At 70.8% G+C, this 16,597-nt stretch overlaps 5 protein-coding genes across 6 annotated transcripts; 4 read left to right on the top strand and 1 right to left on the bottom strand.

The window, feature by feature from the left end:
• Positions 1-814: 814 nt before the first annotated feature.
• G6PC3 (glucose-6-phosphatase catalytic subunit 3) lies at positions 815-2,984 on the bottom strand. Its single transcript, XM_080360007.1, has 6 exons — positions 2,610-2,984; positions 2,229-2,329; positions 2,034-2,124; positions 1,658-1,776; positions 1,409-1,550; positions 815-1,334 (listed from the first exon to the last, which is right to left on the bottom strand). The coding sequence occupies exons 1-6, from the start codon at positions 2,825-2,827 to the stop codon at positions 980-982; spliced, it is 1,026 nt and encodes a 341-aa protein (XP_080216133.1). The 5' UTR covers positions 2,828-2,984; the 3' UTR covers positions 815-979.
• Positions 2,985-3,481: 497 nt separating this feature from the next.
• Positions 3,482-6,646, top strand: LSM12 (LSM12 homolog). Its single transcript, XM_080359976.1, has 5 exons — positions 3,482-3,632; positions 4,257-4,390; positions 5,202-5,311; positions 5,476-5,602; positions 5,686-6,646. Exons 1-5 carry the CDS (start codon positions 3,512-3,514, stop codon positions 5,776-5,778), a joined length of 585 nt encoding a protein of 194 aa, XP_080216102.1. The 5' UTR covers positions 3,482-3,511; the 3' UTR covers positions 5,779-6,646.
• Positions 6,647-6,733: 87 nt separating this feature from the next.
• TMEM101 (transmembrane protein 101) lies at positions 6,734-8,244 on the top strand. Of its 2 annotated transcripts, XM_080359974.1 has the most exons (4): positions 6,734-6,927; positions 7,344-7,524; positions 7,590-7,736; positions 7,892-8,244. In XM_080359974.1, exons 1-4 carry the CDS (start codon positions 6,791-6,793, stop codon positions 8,195-8,197), a joined length of 771 nt encoding a protein of 256 aa, XP_080216100.1. In that variant the 5' UTR covers positions 6,734-6,790; the 3' UTR covers positions 8,198-8,244. The 2 variants fall into 2 exon arrangements, with proteins under 2 accessions (XP_080216100.1, XP_080216099.1); XM_080359973.1 differs by having other exon boundaries at positions 7,590-8,244.
• A 2,680-nt stretch (positions 8,245-10,924) lies between these two features.
• On the top strand, positions 10,925-11,772 carry LOC308050050 (peptide YY-like; the record flags this gene model as incomplete). Its single annotated transcript, XM_080359977.1, has 3 exons — positions 10,925-11,106; positions 11,327-11,398; positions 11,536-11,772. The coding sequence occupies 3 exons, from the start codon at positions 10,925-10,927 to the stop codon at positions 11,558-11,560; spliced, it is 279 nt and encodes a 92-aa protein (XP_080216103.1). The 3' UTR covers positions 11,561-11,772.
• A 1,748-nt stretch (positions 11,773-13,520) lies between these two features.
• Positions 13,521-14,412, top strand: LOC308049894 (pancreatic polypeptide-like; the record flags this gene model as incomplete). The annotated part of the gene is made up of 2 exons (XM_080359764.1): positions 13,521-13,699; positions 14,349-14,412. The coding sequence occupies 2 exons, from the start codon at positions 13,521-13,523 to the stop codon at positions 14,410-14,412; spliced, it is 243 nt and encodes an 80-aa protein (XP_080215890.1).
• Positions 14,413-16,597: the final 2,185 nt, after the last annotated feature.

Here is a 16,597-nt window from a genome sequence, read left to right as displayed (position 1 = left end):
GGGGGTGTCCCCTGTCCCGGGGGGGAGGAGGGGGGGGCACCGGCCCAGCTGTCCCCAGGGGGCTCTGTGGTGACACCAGCAGCTCGGGACCCTCTCTGTCCCCGCTCTGTTTTGGGGGGGTCGCGGCCCCTCCCAGGAGGGGGGATGAGGGGGCGACACCTCGTGTAGAACCGACCCCTCCCGGGGCCAGGGCCGCCCCGCAGGGGCTCCTGCTTCGGGCCTGGTCCCCGTGTCCCCATGTCCGCCCCTCGGTCTCCGCCCGCTCGCGCTCGCCAGGTTTTCAGTTCAGTATTTTGTAAAGATGTCACCGATGTTCGTCCTTGTACAAATAAAACTGTTTCTGGCAATACCCAGCGGCACACGCAGCATGGGGGGCGGGGGGGCACCGGTGCCTTTGTGTCCCCTTTGTGTCCCCTTTCCCACCCCCAGGGCTTCGTGGTTGCCCTACGTGCCTCAGTTTCCCCGCCAGCCGGCGGGACATGAGCTGGCCCAGCACGGCCGGGGGGCTGCGACCCCCCTCGCCCCCAGCTCTGCATGGGGGTCCCTGGCCCATGTCCCCCCGTGCAGGACCAGAGCAGCAGGTTGGTCACATTGGTGCCTTTATTTGGTGAGAAACGGGGCGGCCCCTCCGACCACCACAGTGGGGGGGGGGGGGTCCTGGCATGAGGGGGGTCCCGGCCCCTCCCCCCCCCCCCCCCGCGCCAGGGGAAAACTGAACCGGGGGGCTGGGGCGGAGTGGAAGGTGTTGCTGCTTGCCGGTGGTCCCCGGGCTGGGCCTGTCCCCGCTGTGTCCCAGACCTGCTGGGCACGGGGACACCCGGCCCTGCCCTGTGCCGGGGGGTCTCGTGGCCCCAGGGGGAGCAGCAGGAGTCAAACAACCGGCCGGGGGAGCCGTAGGGACGCGGGTGCCCCAGCCACGGGCAGAGCCAGGACGGGGGCTCAGTGAGGACCCCGAGGGGGGAGCCTATGGTGGGGACCCCTACTCGGCGTGGGGGGCGCCCCACAGGCCCCGGGGGAGGCAGAGGACGAGCCGGGGCAGCAGCGACGTCACCAGCCAGGGCGCAGCCGCGTACCTGAGGATGCTGGCGCCGTACCAGAGCGCGGCGTTCTCCGGCTGCGGCAGCCGGTGCAGCCCCTGCACGGCCCCCAGCGCCAGCGCAGCCCCCGCCAGCCGCTGCCGGGGGGCCAGGGGCTGCCCCCGGTGCAGGGGCAGCGCGGCCGCCAGCGCCAGCCCCAGGCTGCTGCCCGCGTCGCGGCACACGGAGGCGAAGGGCCGGGTGTCGCGGCGCAGCCAGGCAGGGCTGGCGCACCATTTGGTGGCCAGAGTGATGGACCTGCGGGCGGGGTCCGGCGGTGAGACCCCCGCCCTGTGGCAGACCACAGCCCCCCGCCCCGGGCGCTGACTCACCAGTCGATGTCCACGCCGGCAGCCAGCAGCGCACGGTGCAGCGCCAGCGCGCCCAGCAGCAGGGCCAGCGCCGCGGCCAGGAAGAACCAGGCGGGGCGGGACGTGGGGGTCCGGCCCTGCAGCCCCCAGCCCAGGGCGGCCCCTGCACGGGGAGGACGGGGGTGCCAGGGTGGGTGGGGGGCTCCAGGGAGGGGAAGGCACCCAAAACGCCCCGGGCAGGGGCCCGAGCGCCGCCCCCACCCCGCTCACCTGCCAGGATGCCGCCGAGCACCTGGTGCGGGAAGTGGGCGAGGACGAAGACGCGCGAGAGCCCGAGGACGATGAGGAGCAGCACGTAGGCGATGAAGGGGCTCAGGCGCAGCGCCAGGCTGGGGGCAGAGCAGAGGTGAAGAGTGGAAACCTGCGGCGGGGAGGGCTCGGGGATCGCAGCAGCAGCCGGAGCTGCAGCGTTGAGCCCTGCGGGCGCTGAGCCCTGCGGGAGCCGGGCCCTGCGGTAGCCGAGCCCTGTGGTAGCCGAGCCCTGCGGGAGCCGAGCCCTGCGGGCGCTGCCCCGCGCAGGGGTTGTGCGCCCACCCGCTGCCGCTGCTCCCACGGGCTGGGGCCGTGTCCTCGGCCCTGGACTCACCTCCGGGAGCGCCGGGACGCCAGTGACGTCAGCAAGGTGACAAGTGGCCAGAGCGCGGCCCCCATGATCATGCAGTGGCCAGACGGGCTCCCTGCGGGGGGGCGGGACATGGTCGGGGCGCGGGCACCTGCGGCCCCTCCCGGCAGATCCCAGCGCCAGAGGGGACACGGGGAAAAGCTTTTCGCCGTTACTCACCCGGTCCCGTCTCGCAGGACACGGGGAACTGGCGCAGCGGGACCTTCTCGGCAAGTCCCGACTCATGGACCCACCAGAACGGGCGCTCCCCAAACAGCCACCTGGTGGGGCAGAAACCCCCGGGTCAGCGGCCGAGGGCCGAGCCGGCAGCGGGGGCCGGATCCCACCCGCCCTCGTGGCTCCTTCTGGCGTGGCCGTGTGGCCGACGCGCTCCCGCCGCTGGGGCGCTGGCGGAGCCCCGCGCCGCGGGCAGCGCAGCCGCAGCCGCCCCGACACCCGGCGGAGCCCGCGGCCGCGCTCCCGCCGCCGTGAAGGTGCTGCCGCTGGGCGCCCGCGGCGCCGCCCGGCCGGACGGGACCCCAGGCCCCGGCTGCCCCTCACCATTTGAGGACCACGTTGAGCCACTCCGAGACCAGCCCGACCCACAGCACCGACAGCCCCGCCTCGCGGTCCAGGAAATGGGCGGCGGGGAAGCAGACGGTGAAGACGCTTTTGGGGTCGGCCAGGGAGGTGACGGTGATCCAGAGCGGCTCCAGCCAGCCCGGCCCGGCCTGCAGCGCCCGCGCCAGGCGCACGCCCGACACGTGCAGCGCGTCCATGGCGGCGCCGGGCGCTGCGGCGGCTCGGGCGCTGTCAGACAAGGGTGTCACACAGTGGGTGTCACACAGTGGGTGTCACACAGTGGGTGTCGCCCCGTGGGTGTCGCGCTGTGGGTGTTGCCCCAAGGGTGTCGCCCCGAGGGTGTCGCCCCGAGGGTGTCGCGCCGTGGGTGTCACACAGTGGGTGTCGCGCCGTGGGCGGCTCCGCGCAGCGTCACCTGGGGACACGCCGCTGTGTGACGCGGGCGCCGCTCCAGGAGCCGCTCGACGCCTCACGTTTCCCGCGAAGGCCTCCGACCCCCCGCCCGCCCGCGGCTCCGCAGCTCCCGGCGGGAGCGGCCCCGCGCCGGCCCGGCCCCGCGCGGCTCTCCGCGGCCCCCCCGAGCGGCCCCCCCGAGCGGCCCCCCCGAGCGGCCCCCCCGAGCGGCCCCCCCGAGCGGCTCCCCCGAGCGGCCCCCCCGAGCGGCCCCCCCGAGCGGCCCGGGGCCTCCGCCGGCCGCCCCGCGCTCACCCGCTCCGCCTACAGCCCCCAGAGGCCCCCGCGGCAGCCACGGGCGGCGCGAGCGCCAACGGGCGGGGCGGCGCGAGCGCGGCCAAGGTCACCCCGCCCCTCGTCGCGCGCGGTGACGCCGCGGCCCCGCCCCGCCGCGCCCGGGCCCGCGGAGCCGCTGCGGCGCGGAGAAGATGGCGGCGCCGGGCGAGTACTTCAGCGTGGGCAGCCAGGTGTCCTGCCGCACCTGCCAGGAGCAGCGCCTGCAGGGCGAGGTCGTCGCCTTCGACTACCCCAGCAAGATGCTGGCGCTCAGTATCCGCCGCGGCGCCGCGCCGGGCCTGCCGCGCCTGGGCCGGCCCGCCCGGGCCTGTGCGCCCGCCCGCGGGGCGCGGGGGCCGCGGGGGGCGGGAGCGGGAGCCCGGGGCGCGTGGGGCCGGGGGAGGCCTTGGGGGGCCGGGGGAGCCGCTGGCGGCGCTCTCGGGGGCAGCCGAGGGGGCTGGGGGAGCGGGGAGCCCCGCGCTGGCCGTACTGGGGCAGCGAGGGGCCGCGAGCGGGGGGAGCAGGGGGTGCCCCGCCGGGGGCTTTGGGGCGGCCCGGAGCCCCGCACTGGGGGGCGGGGGAGGGGGAGGGGGAGCCTTGCAGGGGGCTGGGGGAGCGATGAGTCCTGTTCTGCGGTGTCTGGGCTGTGGGGCGGTGTACGGGGAGGTGTTGGGAGGGAAGGAGGAGCCCGGCACTGGGGGCACTGGGGGCAGCGAGGAGCCCCGTGCCCGGACCTGGCGTGGGAGCAGCGCGGCTCTCAGGTGTGCGGGGGGCAGGGGAGCCCCGGAGCGGGGTCGCGGGGGGGGAGCGGGGGGTGTGCTGTGGGAGGCAGAGGCTCTGCCCTAGGGCTGTACACGTCCCGCCTGGATTTGTTTCCCTTAACGTTCTTTCCTCCAGAATGCCCCTCTTCCAGCGGGAAGCCGAACCACGCAGACATCCTGCTCATAAACCTACAGTACGTGTCAGAAGTGGAAATAATCAATGACCGCACGGAAACACCTCCTCCTTTAGCTTCACTCAACGTTAGCAAGGTGAGAGCCGTCCCGCGGGGCGGGGGATTCACGGAGGAGCAGCTTTGGCGCGGCGCCTCGCGCGCGTCCGTCGCGCTCGCCCGAGCTGCCGCGGGCACACGCGCCCCCGGAGCCGCTCGGGAGCGCGCCCGAGCGCGGGGTCTGCGCCCGTGGGGCTGCCCGGGGTCCGAGCTCCGGCGGGTGCCCCTGCCCCAGCCCCCGTCCCCGCGGGTGCTGGTCGTTGCTGGGGACGCACTGGCGTGGGGTGACAGGAGCAGTGATGCGCACAGTTGGATTTTGAGGATCTGCCGTTCGTATGTCCCTGGGGGGGTTGGTTCTGGCTACCAGAGAGGAGGTGTCACCAAACAGGGAGCTGAACCCCAGCCCCCTATGCTGGCGCGAAGCGGCTGATGCTGTGGGGTGTGCTGGTGGCTTTTCAGTTGCCACCACCGTGACAGGAGGGTGACCCACGTCCCCCCTCCCCGCACGCAGAGAACTGGGGTCTGGTGGTGCCACGGTGTGAGTGACCTGGCACTGGATGTACTGGAAAAGGAGCTGGGGGGGTGAGCCCTGGCTGCGTTGGTGCCTGGGGGGCGAGTGGAGTCCTGGGGGGGCCCGGCCCTGCTGATCGCCGTGGGGGGACGGCGCTGGGACCAGGGGGGCAGCAGGACCCGGTGGTGGGGACAGCATGGTGGGAGAGTGGGAATCGCTCCTCGTTATCTGGATTTAATTGACGATGTGGACTGCGAGCAGCAGAGCTCGTGGGGGATGGTGCCCCTGGAGCTGCCGTGGGCGCTGAGGTGACGCTCAGCCCGGTCTCGTGTCCCCGCAGCTCGCCAACAAAGCGCGGACGGAGAAGGAGGAGAAGTTGAGCCAGGCGTATGCCATCAGCGCGGGGGTGTCGCTGGAGGGGCAGCAGCTCTTCCAGACCATACACAAGACGTGAGTGCCCTCGCGGTGCCGCGAGTGGGGGCTGCTCGTGTCCTCGGGGCTCACGTCGCGTTGCCCCGGCCCGCAGGTTTGCAGCCAAACGCTGCCAGCGTGTCCCGGGACGCGCTGGCCGGAGCCACGCGGTCACGCGTCGCGGTTGCTTGTGTCCCCTGCAGCATCAAGGACTGTAAGTGGCAGGAGAAGAACATCGTGGTGATGGAGGAGGTCGTCATCGCCCCCCCGTACCAGGTGGAGAACTGCAAAGGCAAGGAGGGCAGCGCGCTGAGCCACGTACGGAAAATCGTGAGTAGGGGCGGGGGCGGCGCCGGGGGCACCGGGACGAGGGGCAGCCCGGGACCCCCGCGCTGAGCCCCGCGCCCCCGCAGGTGGAGAAGCACTTTCGGGACGCGGAGAGCCAGAAGGTGCTGCAGCGCGCGCAGGCACAGCCCACACAGAAGGACACGTCCCTCTCGTCCTGAGCCCCCGGGCTCCCGCTTTTATGTCCCGGCTCTGAGCTCGTTAACGGGCCCTGGCCGATTCCAGACCTTAGACTTTAAAACGAACGAGAAAAGAGAATAATTTAAAGCCCACACATTACTTGACTAACAGACTTTCTTTCTCCGCCATGTTTTCTCTCCCACCAGCCAGTAAGACTCGGGGCGTTTCATTTTTTGACCTTTTCCTCCCGCCCCCCTGCTGCCAGACCCCTTTGCTTTTCTAAAGGGGGTTTGTCACCCTGTCCCCCCCGGCCTGTCCCGTGGGAGAGTCCCCCACGTGTCCCCCTCCCGGACCCCCACCATACCCGCGCCGAGCTGACCGCGGTGGCCGCCCGGGGCCCGCACCAGCGCGGTCTCATTTTAATTTTGTTTGCACAGGGCAAGGCTTGAATTAGTCTTATTTTTCTTATCTTTAAATATATATATGAATATATATTAAAATGTTCTTTAAATATTTTCTGCTTCTGGCAGTTCTTCAACCAGGATCGTGGCAAAAAACCCCGTGACCCCCGTCCTCTGCCCCCCGCAGCCCCGGGGGCTCAGTGTGGGCGGGGCCGTGGCCCCGGTGCCGCTCCCGCCCTGCCGTGGGGCTTTCCTCCCCTCTTTCTTTTTTGCTTTTAATTGCCCTTTTTTGCCTTTGTTTTTTTTAATATATTTTTCTTTTCTTTTTTGCCATGATCCTCTCCCCTCCCCTTTGTTTTGTTTTTTTAATAAATGGATCAGAATCAAACAATTCAAGCCCTGCCTTAGAGGAGTTAAAAATTAAAAAAAAAAAAAGAGAAAAAAAAAAAGGAAATTTTTTAGTATTGTTTAGCAGAAACAATAAAACCCGAAATTTTTTTAACCATCACCCGTGTCTGGCGCTCTGGGGCGGGGCCTCGCGCAGGGGGCGGGGCGTGTGGCGGCGCATCGGGGGCGGGGTTTCGCCTGGGGGCGGAGCCTCCAGACGTGGGCGGAGGCGCTTCCGGCGCGGGGCGGGACTTCCGGCGGGGCGATGGCGGCGGGCCGGGGCTGGCGGCGGCGGGCGCTGCGGCTGCTGACGGCGGGCGGCGGCGTCCTGCTCACCCGCTTCCCCTTCTGGCACTGCTTCAGCGGGCTGCTGCTCTGCGCCGAGCGCGCCGACGGCCGGCGGTGCGGCCCGGGGGCCCGGCCGGGCGGGGCTGGTTGTGCGTGCGGGGGCTGGGGGTGCTGGGTGACCGCGGCGCCGCGGCGGAGTGGGGCAGCGGGGGCCTGGGGGCCGGGTGGGGCGGTGGGGCCGGGGGAGGGGGTGCGGGGCTGGGGGTCACGAGGGGCCGTGCCGGGTGGGGCTGGGGGGTCACGAGGGGCCGTGCCGGGTGGGGCTGGGGGGTCACGAGGGGCCGTGCCGGGTGGGGCTGGGGGTCACGAGGGGCCGTGCCGGGTGGGGCTGGGGGGCTCGGGGTGGGCAGGGCGGGGCTGGGGGCTCGGGGTGGGCAGGGCGGGGCTCGGGGCTGAGGGCTCGGGGTGGGCAGGGCGGGGGGGCGGCTGTGGGCAGTTGCAGGCAGGGGCTGGAGCTGCCGCCCCCCCAGGAAGCCGGACATCCCCGTCCCCTACCTGTACGTGGACATGGGGGTGGCCGTGCTCTGCGCCAGCTTCATGTCCTTCGGGGTGAAGCGCCGCTGGTTCGCCCTGGGGGCTGCGCTGCAGCTCGCGGTTGCCACCTACGCCGCCCACGTCGGCGGCCACGTCCACTACGGCGACTGGCTGAAGGTGAGGCCCCCCCGGCTCCCCTGACACCCGCCCCGGGGGGCGCGGGGTGACGCTGGCCCCGGCAGGTGCGGATGTACTCGCGGACCATCGCCATCATCGGCGGGTTCCTCATCCTGGCCAGCGGCGCGGGCGAGCTGTACCGGCAGAAACCGCGCAGCCGCTCCCTGCAGTCCACGGGACAGGTCTTCCTCGGCATCTACCTCATCTGCCAGGTACGGGGACACGGACGCCGTGGGGGGACCGGGACACTGGGGGGGGACCGGGACACTGCAGGGGACCCGCCATCCCGGGGCACTGACGGCCGCCCCCTGCGGCGGGCGGGGGAGGCGGCTGGGGGCGCCCCACGCTGCAGCCCCGCGCCCCGCAGGCGTACTCGCTGCAGCACAGCCGGGAGGACCGCCTGGCCTACCTGGACCACCTGCTGGGCGGGGAGCTGGCGCTGCAGCTGCTGTTCGTGCTGTACGCGCTGCTGGCGCTCGCCTTCCTGTCGGGCTGCTACGTGCGCGCGGCCGCGCAGGTGCTGGCGGTGCTGCTGCCGCCCGCCATCCTGCTCATCGACGGCAACCTGGGCTACTGGCACGCCGGCCGCGTCGAGTTCTGGAACCAGATGAAGCTCATCGGCCAGAGCGTCGGCATCTTCGGCGCCGTCGTCATCCTGGCCACCGACGGCTGACGCGCGGCTGCCTGGGACTAGGCGCGGGGGCGCTTCTTTTTAAAGAATTGCCGCTATTTATTTTTTTTTTAATTTGTAAATATTTGATAATTGTCCCGGAGGATGAGGCGGGCGCTGCCCTGGGCGTGGGGGAGCGGGGGCTCCTGACTGGGGGGTGGTGGCCACTGTGTGGCTGGGCCCCCCCGCCATGGGGCGGCCCCCCCGGTGTGTTTTTACTGATGAAATGAGAATCTTTTACGTCACCGCGGGGCTGTTGCGGCTGTTGTGCACGGGGGGGTTGGAGCCGGGGGGTCCATTCCGGGGGGCCTGGGTGGGCAGGATGGTGCTCAGTGTTCCCCTGCCCTCGGTGGGGAAACTGAGGCACGGGGGACGGGGGCCTGGGTGGGGCTTTGCTGCCAGTCCCTGGGGTCATCTGCTGCCCGTCCCCTGCCTGTGTGCTGTCCCCTGCCTGTCCCCTGCCTGTGTGCTGTCCCCTGCCCGTCCCCTGCCTGTGTGCTGTCCCCTGCCTGTGTGCTCTCCCCTGCCCGTCCCCTGCCCGTCCCCTGCCTGTCCCCTGTGTGCCGTCCCCGTCCCCCTCCCTCTCCGGCTGGGCAGCCGTGTCCCCCCCGGCGGTGGAAAAGCAAACAGGGGCAGAAGTTCCTTCCTGCGGGGGGGTCGCACGCCCCCAAAGTGCCTCCGGCGGAACCGGGGGCCATAAAGCGCGGGGGAGCGGGGGGGCCTGTTTGCTCTCCGGGCTCCTTCCGTGTGCCCGGGGGGGCACAGCCGAGGGTGGCACTTCAGGTGGCGACAGAACCATCCTGTGACCTTTGGAAAATGGCTGTTTACTGTCCCTGGGGGCAATGGTGCAGAAGATGCTCCGCTCTCTGTGCCCCCCCGGGGCCGCTTTGTGGTGGGGGGGGGGCCTGGACCCTGATCCTTCCCCTCCCAGCTTGGGGACATCTGTGATGATGTGGTGACGTTGCCGCTGTCTTGGGTTTGGTCGCCGTCTGTAGGTGGCACCGCAGGGTTGGTGCCCCTGTGCCCCCCATCGGGGGCTCCTCTGGGGGGGGTTCACTCCTCCGATGGGTGCTGGTTCCCAGGACCATGGAGGGGACGGGGCGGCCGCGGCGCCATCACTCCAATTAGCGCGGCCATTGACGAGCTGTGGAACATGACAGGAGCCGGGAGGTGACGGGGGCTCAGCGCCCGTGTCCCCGCACACCGCGGTGACGCCGCGGCCACGCCGCGGGGATGAGCTCCCTGGGGCTGGGGCAGGCACGGGTCGGGACCCCCGCGGTGGCGCCGCCACGCACCGGGAGCCCCTGCGGCTCGCCAGGGTGACAGCCGGGGCAGGAGCGGGGGCTGCGTCCCTGCAGCCGGGCCGGTGACTCCCCGCAGGGTCCCCTGAGCCGTGTCCCTTCTGTCCCCTCTGTCCCTCTGGCTGGATACGTGGCGGGTTCTGGGCAGGAGCTTCCTGGGGATTTGGGGGACCCTCTTCTGCCACCTGTCCCCCCCAGCACCCGCGTGGTGGCTTTGGTGGCCCTTTCCTGGCAGGAGCGAGAGGCCGCTCGCAGCGCGTCCCTGCCGGGCGCCCCGTGCCTCGGTCTCCCCAGGCTGGGTGGTGGCTCCTTAATGCCAAATCCGTAATGAATTGGTGTCCCCCCGCATGGGACGGAAAGGGGGCTCATCCGTCCTGGAGCGCGGTGGCAGCAGCGGGGCTGCCGTGGCAGCGGGCGGTGGCAGCGGTGGCAGCGGTGGCAGTGGCGGGGCTGCAGTGACGGGGCTGCCGCAGCTGCTGCGCGCCCTGCTCTGCCGCCTGGGGCCACCGAGGCAGCCGTGGCTGCGGCCCCCGCTCTGTGCTGTCCCCCGGGTGGCTCGGGCCACGGCCATGTCCCGTGCTGTGTCACGGCTGCGCCGCGTTTGTGCCCCTGTGTGCAGCCGATGTCCCCGTGAGCCGCTGCCATGTGCCAGGGCTGTGCCGTGTGCCAGGGCTGTGCCGTGTGCCAGGGCTGTGCCATGTGCCAGGGCTGCGTGTCACACCCGTGCCCGTGTGCCAGAGCTGCGTGTCACGTCTGTGTCCGTGTGCCATGTGCCACATGCCACGTCTGTGTCCTGTGGCTCCGTGCCACGTCCCTGTGCCACCGTGTCCCCAGCACTCTGTGTGTGTCCTGTGCCCCTTGTGCAGCCTGGGGGCTCTGCCAAGGGACAGCGGCACGCTGCGGGCACGTGTCCCCTGGGGCTGGTGGCGGGGGCGCTGCTGGGGTCCCGCGGTACCCGTGGGTCGGTGTGGGGGAGGGAGGAGCCAGCAGCCCCCCCAGCGGCTTTAAAACCCCGTGCGGGTGGAGCAGCCACGGTGTCCCCAGCACTGTCACCCACTGCCAGGCCCTGCCTGTCACCTCCCGCCTGCTCCACCGTGAGTGTGGGGACAGCCCGGGGACGGGGACCCGCGCGGCCCGTGGAGGGGAGGCTGGAACCCTGGGAGGGAGGTGGAGGTGTCCCCTTGGGACCTCGGGGGTCTCTGGAAGTCCCTGGGGCGAGATGTCCCTTTGGGGACTGGGGTCTCCGGAAGGGAGGTGGCATGGGGGGCCACGGGGGGAGCTGTCTCTTGGTGAGGAGGGTGATGTCCCTGGGGAGCCGGGGGGGTCCTGGGGGTGTGACATCCCCATGGGGACGGGGGCTTTGGTGGGGGTGGGCGGGGGCACCCGCGGGTGACGGTGACACGCCCGGGGCTGCCCCGTCCCCACGCAGATGGTGCGGTCCCCGCGGCGCGCGCTGGCGGCCGCGTCGCTGTGCGCGCTGCTGTGCCTGGGCGCGCTGGCGGCCGCGTACCCCCCCAAACCCGAGAGCCCCGGGGACGACGCGTCCCCCGAGGAGGTGGCCAAGTACTTCTCAGCCCTTCGCCACTACATCAACCTGGTGACGCGGCAGAGGTGAGCGCGGGCTCGTGTGACGCGCGTGCGAGCCCAGTGGCACTCGTGCAAACCCCCGTGCGTGCGGGGACGTTCCCGTTTGCACGCTCGTGTCTCCCCGTTTGCACACCTGTGCGCTGTTGCTCGCACCGGCAGTTCCCGTTTGCACACTCGTGTGCATCCCTTTGCACGCTCGCGCGTGCGCGGTCCCGTGTGCAGCCTCGTGCCCCGTGTCCCGCAGGTACGGCAAACGAGCCGGCGTCGGCGCCGCCGCGTCGAGGCCGCTCGACGGGGCCACCAGCGGCAGGTCACGGTGAGCGTCCCTGTCACCCCGTGCACCGGGAACGGGCTCCGCGCTGGGGTGGGGGTGCTGGGGGTGCTGGGGATGGTTGGTGGTCCCACGGGGTGCTGGGGGTCTCTCCCCCCTCTCTCACCGGCTCTTCCCCACAGGTACGCCGATGACTCTGCGTGGTGACCGCCCCCTCGCCCCCGGCCCCGAACTCTCCCTGTCTCTCCGTGTCTCCCCAGGGGACCGGGGGCTCCGCCACGGGGTGGCCCCCGCACCGGCGCCAGTGCGGGCCCCCCGCGGGAGGGGCGGGGACTCCCAGAGCCCAGCCTGGGGGTGTCCCGCTGGGGGGGACCCCGACCCCCTCCCCTCCCCGTCACTGTTGGTGGGTCCCGCGCGGCCTCCCCATCCCTGGCCAGTGGCAATAAAGACACGATCGTGGGCACCCGCCTGGGCTGTGTGTGGAACGGGGGGGGAAGGGACAAGGGACAGAGGGACCCGCTGGGGTGCAGGGGGTGGGGGGCGGGGGGTCAGGGGGGAGTGGAGCGGGGGGGTCAGTAGGGTGGGAGAGCGGTGTGCCGGGGGGAGCACTCGGGAGGTGGGTACTGGGGTGCACTGGGTGTGGGGGTGACGGGGGCGCTGGCCTGGGGTGCTGGGGTGCGGGGGTGCAGGGTGCACTGACCCCTCTGCTGTGGGTTACCGGGGTGCACGGTTTGGGTACCGGGGTGCACAGTGAGGCCCCTGGGGGGGCTGCGGCTGCCGGGGGCCGTGTCGGGGCTGGACCAGAGGCCCCCCAGGCTGGGGGCCCCCCCCGGTCCCCAGCCCAGCCCGCAGTGGCAGTGTCAGGACACAGCGGGAGCTGCTGCGGGGCCCCCCTGCGCCCCCGTCCCTCTGTCCTTCTGCCCCTCCGAACCCCAATGGTTCACCCTTCACCCGAACCCCGTCCTTGTCCATCTGTCTTCTCTTCCTGTGTCCCACTGTCCATCCCTCGCTGTCCCTCTGTCCTGCTGCCCACCCCTCCCACCAGCCTCCCCGAGCTGTCCCACTCTGTCCCCACCGATGTCCCTCTGTCCCTCTGTCCATCCGTGGGGCCAGGATGCTGTGGGACAGACACCGGACACCCGGGTCCGTGTCCTCGGCCCCACCGGGAGCCTCCGGAGCCCGAGGTCAAACATTAACCAGGGGCCAGCTGTCCCTGTCACCCCCGGATGGTCCCTGTCCCCCCCGGCCATGTGGCCACCTGGCCACAGGTGCTGTGTGGCAGGGTGACATCAGCAGGGGACAGGGGGATATAAGGGCCAGCGCTGTGGTGGCAGCGGCGTCACTGGGGAGCCGGGCGGTCAGCAGCCACGTCCCCCTGTCTCGCCGTGTCCCTGTCGCCGCTCCTGGAACCAGGTGAGTGGGGCGGGGGGCGCAGGGGTGTGTGGGGGGACAGATGGCGAGTGTGGGGTGTGCAGGTGTGCAAGGGGGTGTGTGTGCACGCGTGTGCACAGCTGTATGCGTGTGCGTGCGCACCAGCGTGTGCTGCGGGAGCTGAGACGGGTGAGTGTGCAAGGGGCTTGTGCAAGGGGCTTGTGCAGAGCTGTGCGTGTGCACCTCGGGAGCAGAGGTCTGGGGGGTGTGTGTGTGTGTGTGTGTGTGTGTGTGTGTGTGCAGAGCGGTGCACGCTGCAGGGTGTGTGTGTGTGTGTGTGTGCAGAGCGGTGCACACTGCAGGGTGTGTGTGTGTGTGTGTGTGTGTGCAGAGCGGTGCACACTGCAGGGTGTGTGTGTGTGTGTGTGTGCAGAGCGGTGCACGCTGCAGGGTGTGTGTGTGTGTGTGTGTGTGTGTGTGCAGAGCGGTGCACGCTGCAGGGTGTGTGTGTGTGTGTGCAGAGCGGTGCACGCTGCAGGGTGTGTGTGTGTGTGTGCAGAGCGGTGCACGCTGCAGGGGGTGTGTGTGTGTGTGTGTGTGCAGAGCGGTGCACGCTGCAGGGTGTGTGTGTGTGTGTGCAGAGCGGTGCACGCTGCAGGGTGTGTGTGTGTGTGTGTGTGTGCAGAGCGGTGCACGCTGCAGGGTGTGTGTGTGTGTGTGTGCAGAGCGGTGCACGCTGCAGGGTGTGCGTGTGTGCGCGTGCCCGCAGCGCTGAGGCCGCGGTGTGGCCGCAGCCATGGCTCCCCGCTGGCCGCCCCTGCTGCTGCTGGCCTGTGCCCTGGCGCTGCTGGCCGGGCGCCCCGGCGCCGCCGGCCCCGCGCAGCCCACCTACCCCGGGGACCACGCGCCCGCCGAGGACCTGCTCCGCTTCTACAACGACCTGCAGCAGTACCTCAACGTGGTCACCAGGCACCGGTGAGTGGCACGGCGCCGGGGGACGTGTCCCCTGCTGCACGCTGCCTGCTTGCAGCGGTTCCTGTTGCAGTTGTACTCGGGCTACAACGAACCCCTGTAGTGATGCACTGCTGCATGGCAACGTGCTCCCGTCGCAACAGACACCCTGTTGCAAAGTGCTCCCTGTTGCAATCCTCCTACCTCCTGCAACCAGATCTTTGTTGCAGCGCGCTCTCCACTGCAGCATGCTCCGTTTCGCAATGCACTCCCCGCTGCAGCGCGTTCCCCGCTGCAACACGTTCCCCGCTGCAGCACAGTCCCCGCTGCAGCACATTCCCCGCTGCAGCGCGCTCCCTCTTTGCGATGTGCTGCCTGTTGTAACGCGCTCTCCTGCTGCAACCAGCTCCCTTCTGCATCTCTCTCCCCATCGCAGCTCATTGCTGCACCATGCTGCCTCACTGCAACCCTCTCCCCTGCTGCTGGCTCCCTGTTGCGATGCAGTCACTGCTGCAACACGCTGCCCTTGCAACGTGCTCCCGGATGCAGCCCGTTCCCCGCCGCAGCGCACTGCTCCCTTGCAGCCCGCTCTCGCTGCACCTTTGCTGCAGCAGCCCCTCCCGTTGCGCCGCTCCTGTCACCCGGCTGCTCCGGTAACGTGCTCCCCCCGCAGATACGGCAAGCGGTCGGGCGGGCGGGCGCTGTGCGAGGAGCCCCTCGGCGCCGCGGGGAACTGACCCCCAGGTGAGGGGTGCGGGGGGTCTGCGCAGCAGCTGTGCAGGGGGCTGGGGGCTGGATGCTGGGTGAACCCCCCAGCGCCGCCTGTGCCTCAGTTTCCCCAACAGGCATGACCCTGGGTGTGGGTGCGGGAGTCCCGGGGTGGGTACGTGGGGTTGGGGGGCACTGCGGGTGCCAGGCTGCTGAGCCCCTCTCTTGCAGGGACACCGCTGGGACCGAGCTGGTGAAGAGGAGCTCAGGGTGGGGGGACGCAGCCCCCACCGCCCGGGGCCGGGTGTCCCCACAATAAACCCCGTTGCATCCACCTCCTGCCTCTGCCTGCTCGGGGGACGGGGTGTCGGGGGGCACTGGTGGTGGGGGCACTGGGCATACTGGTGCTAAGGACACGGGGGATGCTGGTGCTGGGACACTGGTGCTGGGACACGGCGTGGGTGCCCCACTCTGGAGGTGTCAGTGCCGGCACCGGGGTCCCCCCCGTGGCGCACACCGGGGGTGACACGGGGGCCTCGTGTGTCCCCGCACACGCGTGTGCCCGCGAGCGGGGCGCGGTGCCTTTAAATCCGCGTCCCCCCCGCCCGCGCAGCGCTCCCCGGCCCCCCCCGCTGCCATGGCAACCGAGCGGCCCCGCGCACCCCCCCCCCCCCCCGCCCCCCTTAAAGAGGCCGAGCCCCCCGTTCCCCCTCTGCAACCGCGAGCGGCTGCGTGCGGGGGGGCTCCCACGGGTGAGCACGGGCGTGCATGCACGGGTGGGCGTGTTCGGGGGCGTCCCGTGGATTTGCACGCGAGGGTGAGCACGCAGGAGTGTGTGTGCACACGGGGGTGAGCGCGTACGGAACGGGTGTGCCAGCAGGTGTGCACGCGCCTACAGGCGCGTGCAAGCTCGCACAGGTTATTTGCACACGCGTGTCAGCACCTCCCGCCCCGCCCGCGGGTGTGCAAACCGATTGCACCCCCGTTTGCACGGCCGTTTGCACTTCCATTTGCATTCCCATTTGCACGGCCGTTTGCACCCCCATTTGCACGCCGTTTGCACGGCCCTTTGCACTCCCATTTGCACGGCCGTTTGCACCCCCATTTGCACGCCGTTTGCACGGCCGTTTGCACCCCCATTTGCACGCCGTTTGCACGGCCGTTCGCACCCCCATTTGCACGCTGTTTGCACGCCGCCCGTGTGCCGGGCCCTGAGGGGCCGGGGGGGCCCGCGGGGCGGGGGGGCGCGGGCGGGGGCCGCGGTACCCGGATCTGGGGGCGGGCGCCAGGCCCGGCTCTGCCGCCGCAGCCATGAGCGGCCCCGGGGCCCCCCCGGCCGCCCCCGCCGGCGCCCCCGTGGGCCCCCAAGGTAGGAGGGGTCCCGGGGGGGGATGCCACCCGGGGGTGGCGTGGGCGGGGGGATCTGGGGACGGGGACGGGGCGGGTGAGCTGGGGGCAGGAAGATCGGGCTTGGGGGGTCTCATGGGCCGTGCCGTGACCCCCGGACACGGGGGCCTGTCTGGATGCCCCCCCGGCTGCAGCCCCGCGTCCCCGCCGCTGCAGCCGGCGCAGCCTCGCGGTGCGGCGGCTGCCGGTTGCATCACAGCCCCCGATGCATCACACCCCACCGAATTGCGTTGCACCCCCCCAGTTGCATTGCAGCCCCTCATTGCATCGCACCCCCATTGCATCGCACCCCCCAGCTGTGTTGCAACACCCGCATTTGCATTGCTGTCCTCCCATTGCATCTTTACCCCCCCCCAGCTGCATCCCCCATTTGCAGGGCAGCCCCCAGGCACTGCATGTACTGGGCGTGGGGAATACCCCCCCGGGGGCTTTGGGGGGATTTTCCCTGGGGGGGTCTCCGTGTGGTCGCTGCTGCAGGGGCTGGAGGTACAGTGTGCAGGTACGGGCTGCTTGGGGGCCCTGGGGCGGATGTTTGGGGCAGCAACTCTTTGCATGGGGGGGGATGCTCCTCGGCTGGGGAAACTGAGGCGGGGGGCTGTGGCGCTGGGCAGACGGCGTTAGATCCGCTCGCCCTGGCACCCAGCGGGGCAGGGCAGGGTGACGGTCTGGGCCACGTCTGTGTGTCCGTCCTTCCTGTAGGATGAGGGGGGTCCCTGCTCCCAGGGAACCCCCCCACTGTCCCCACTTCCTCTGTTCCCTGCCCAGCTCCCATAACCTGGAGGTGGTGGGGGCAGGACGGGGGGACAG

This window comes from Nesoenas mayeri (assembly GCF_963082525.1).
Source record: "Nesoenas mayeri genome assembly, chromosome: 26".
Lineage (NCBI taxonomy): Eukaryota > Metazoa > Chordata > Aves > Columbiformes > Columbidae > Nesoenas > Nesoenas mayeri.
This window is presented reverse-complemented; position numbering and strand designations above follow the sequence as displayed.